A 4,565-nucleotide genomic window follows, 5' to 3' on the forward strand; every position below is an offset into this window, starting at 1 on the left:
TAGTTATTCTATATCTATATATACTAGCTACTCTAGATTCTAAAAGAATATATCTTAGTAATAGATTGCGTAATAGATAGATAGATTAGATTAGGGATTAATAGATTGCTTAGATCGTTAAGATTAGAGTGTAATATTAACTTAGATTAGGGATTAGTATCGTTCTAATATAGATTAGAGATCGATAGATTAATTCTATTATAGATCAGCTGAATAGCTTAGATCTCCAACATCTAGTAGTAGAAATAGGCGCGCTATTACTATCGCTAGTACCTAAATTAAAGTTAATAGACTACGCTATAGCACTACTAAAGTATAGATTATTAATAAACTTGCTCTTTATATTAAATATCTTCTTATTCTTATAACTAATCTACTAGTTATTGTATATAAGCTTCTTTTTTATTAACTTACTATTAAGGTACGGCGTTAAGTCCTTCTTATTAATAAGGTTCTTAATCTCTATAAGTAATATAACGCCGTCTTAGTAGATATACTTAACTATCTTACTAGGGTCTATAAAGAGTTATCTAAACGTACTATAGCTAGAATCTTTAATAAGTAGTTAGTTAATATATACTAGTAGATACTAGTAAGAATAACTCCTTAATTAATAGCGTATATTCTTTTCTATACTAGACAAGGCTAAAGTTAATCTTTATAGAATCTAGCTTTATATACTAGAGAGACAATGTATTCTATATTATAACCTATTAGTACTATACTCTTTAATCCCGCAGCTATAGGTTTCTAGCTAAAGATTATAAAGTTAGTAGTAACTAAATACTTATTATAACGTAATAGTAAACGGCTTAAGTTATATAGCTTTATTATACCTTACTATTATAAATCTTACGTATATCTACCTAGCTGCATACTAGAGATTCTAAAGTCTTTACATTAGAGTTCTAGAATCTATATAAATTATACGCTATAAAGCTAGAGTTTATATAGAGCTATATAGCTACTACGTTAAAGTACTAAAGATATAAATAGTCTAGCGTAAGAGTTAAACTAATACTATACTAAGTTCTATAAACTACTCTTATCTCCTTAATAAGCTTTATAAAGTTTTTAGTATCTCTTTTAGAGTCTCTCTACTTCGCCTCTATAGAGTACTTCTAATCTAAGTTGATTTCTGTAATAACTTAATATTTTATTTCTCTATTTACTATATAGCGTATTAGATTATTTATCTTAGAAAAGCATAGTAGACTACACTCTAACCTACTAAAATTAGGTATTAAAAAAACAACCGTGCAGTTAAAGTAAAAAGCTAGGTAAGAGTCTACGAAACACTACTTTAAACTCTTAGGAAGATACTTTCTTATATAGATAGAAAGTTTTTAACATTTCTATAACTATTTTTCTAAATATAGAGTAGAAAAATTTAGATTATAAGATATTCTATAGATAGATACAATATAAATTAAAGAAGTGGATTAAGAAAGATTCTTAAGAGGAAATCTAAGAGTTCTAGTAGGACTACATACTCTATCTCTGTGGCTGTCGCGCCTCCGGCCTAAGTAGTCTCCGACGGGTCCCCGAGGGCTGGCCTCTGCTGTCTAGAGTATCGTGACACCCTCTACGTAAAGTACTCTACCTTAACCCTACCCTGTCGCTCTATAGCTTGAATTGAAATCCACGATCCTTTAGCTGTGATTCGAATAAGCTTCTAGGCTCCACAGTAATGTCCAATACTGCAGTACTATTTGTTGTCATCCCAGCCTCATTTGAAGTTGGGCCAGTGCAACCGAAACAATAGTTTTGACCCAGTGGAGGATTTTGAATCACCAATGAGGAAGCTTGCACATTCCAACCCACACCTAAATCCTGTTAGCAGTGATACTTTGTACAACATCCATACTTGTCTTGTGTCAGCTTACCGTTATTGATCGCCCAGCCATGTCCGCTCCCACCGCTACCCCGATTCCTGAACATCAATGCCGCGACTTTACTACCCTCATTCAAAAAGCCGTGAGCCCATCGCTCGTGAGGTTCAATGCTCTGAACTGGATCTATCGCCGTGTACCCAATACATGCATTTGGACCTGGTGCCAGTGTTTTTATCGCCACTCCGTAACTCTTTGCGTTCTTCGCTCCTCTAGTCGTGCAATCGTGTATCAGAACTTGTGAGCCTCCGATGGCGATATCGAGAGCGTACCCTGCCCCACAATTGGTCATGCCATCACGGTTCATGACAATATTAGTAACTGTAGTGCGAGATGCGAACTTCTCAATGTCAATGTAGTTATTGAACCCTATAAGATCAAGATTGCGAACCCATGAGTCAGTCGTCCATGCAGGTATTCGGATAGCCACACCGCCGCATCGAGTGTCAGTGAGTATTTTTCCTGAGCATGTTGGCTTTACAGCCATGCTTAGGTTCTCGATACCAATCTCTGAAGCAAACCCAGGTGGCTTATAGGGCGTGAGTTGGATTGGGGCCATGATACCATTCGATGCATCAAGACTATCGGTTAGAGGCACATTGAGAACAATTTTAGTGCCGTGCACGGCATGAATTCGTCGTGGCTGTTGAATAAGTTGACCAGGCTATGCGTGCTACGTTAACTAGGAAACGTTTGCTGTAAGAGTGATAAACACACCTTTAGCTATGTAAAGTCCCTTGGGAAACCCTGTGCCTTTGAATGAGCAGTTATTCTTATGGCATTAATCTAACTCTGTGTCACACCCCGCTCAACGAACACGTGTATACTAACTGCTAGTCCATTTGCGTTAGCTACGCGTACGGTGCTTGTGCCAGCAGGTACATATTTGTTGGTAATCTTTACGCTGACGTGTCTTTTCTCTTTTCCTGTCGTGCTTCCTAATCGTACAAAATTAGTCTCTAGACTTTTTCGAGTAAGTACGGTTTTTCTAACACCGGCACCTCGTAATGTCGTTCTATTAGGTATTGTCAAGCTGGTAGTAAGTACATAAGTACCGGCTTCGAGCGCGAGAACCCTACCACCTGACTGGGATATGTGATCTAGTGCAGATTGGATGCATCGTGTTTGGTCTCCTGATTTAGCGCGAAGGAATTTGGTAGGGGGGCGGTCTTGTCTTGGAAGTGGTGTCTCAGATTGGTGATAGCTAGCATAAGAAAAGTCTGGTAGTTTGTCTCCTTTTTTCGTCTATTCCTTTTTATACTTAATGATTTCGCTGTTAACAAATGCAGATAATATTCTAAAAAGGATAAATAGAAGAGTGGATTTAGAAAGCATTCTCGATGATGTGAAAGTGGAGTTGTAGGAGAATTGTGAAAGAAATTATTTAGTGAGAGGAGAATGAGAGAGCATTTACAGCGTATACTTATACTTAGTGTTGATTCGTAATTTCGTAATCGCCAGAGAGACTTCTACTCAAATTGTTCAAGATATGGTTCATACGCTGTAAGCACCGAGTATAACCATCTCATGAAACATAATTCGCAATTTGACATGTTTACCCTTTCATTTTACAAACGAACAATTTGCCCGAGAACGTAAATTCGCGTTAAGCTAGGATGGGTCATATGTGAGGCACCTACCACAAGGGCAAATAATTTCAAGGAATACAATCGGTCCGAAACAAAGAAACACTGCAACGTTGTGGCTAATGAAACATGAACGACATTAGAGGCATGCTAGGACGGAATTATAGAGATCGCAACCCGTACTGACTAAGTAGCAACAAGGTATTTGCGGCCTGAAATTGGTTTAGAGACCATCTTGGTCATCGAGATACGTCATTTGCTTCTTCTTCTGCTCTCGATTGCTGCCATTGCATGGAAGCTGCCATCACATATTCTTGTCTGATAGCTGGTCCTTACGTGATGACATTCACCTGAGTGTCGGTCTGCTTATAACCTCTAGTACCTCATCGAAGAATGGAACCCTCCTGATCAAATACATTGCCCTTCGGATATCACTATCTGGAGTCAATCCTCTTAGAGAAAGCCGTACTATCCATCGGCGAAGCTTTGTAGTGAGATTGTCGGGACGTGAACGAGTACTGCGTATAGTTAGTCCGTACAACAATTCAGCGAATACAACACTATCTACCCCATAAAAATATTCATCTATTAAATCTTAACATATACATACTCTACTAATATGTTGGCTTTTCTAAAAGTAATGATCTTTATTAATTCATTATATATAGAATTTTAAGTGTTATATTGTATAGCTAGCGATAAAAAGGTTAAGTAATAATATAATAGTATCAATGTACTGGCGTATAGATAAAATATATTTAAGGAGTATAGGTAGTCCAAAATATTATTTAGATACTCCACTTTACACATTACATTTAATAAAATATAAAGAGCAGCTATTGAATTTAAAACTACTATTTGTTACACGGGGTTAGGATCTATACTTCTCTGTCCTAGTCCGCACTAAGGCAGGCGAGTATTACGCTAGTGTTCCGTGAGAGTTTGTCTAGCGATGCAGTAGAGTGGTGTACTTAAATAGAAGGTAACAAAGGTTCGACAACTACTAATCTATATTAAATAGACTAACGAGTAATAATCTTATTAAGTAAAGTAACTAGTAAGAAAGTATAATTTAAGTTAACTATAA

The 4,565-nt window shown here is 36.8% G+C and overlaps 1 protein-coding gene across 1 annotated transcript; it reads right to left on the minus strand.

The window, feature by feature from the left end:
- Positions 1-1,836: 1,836 nt before the first annotated feature.
- COCVIDRAFT_116651 (hypothetical protein) lies at positions 1,837-3,137 on the minus strand (the record flags this gene model as incomplete). The annotated part of the gene is made up of 3 exons (XM_014694562.1): positions 1,837-2,261; positions 2,325-2,421; positions 2,694-3,137. Coding segments are annotated over 3 exons (966 nt in total), but the record flags the coding sequence as incomplete, so codon positions are not given.
- Between the last annotated feature and the right edge of the window lie 1,428 nt (positions 3,138-4,565).

Source organism: Bipolaris victoriae (genome assembly GCF_000527765.1).
Source record: "Bipolaris victoriae FI3 unplaced genomic scaffold scaffold_310, whole genome shotgun sequence".
Classification (NCBI taxonomy): Eukaryota; Fungi; Ascomycota; class Dothideomycetes; order Pleosporales; family Pleosporaceae; genus Bipolaris; species Bipolaris victoriae.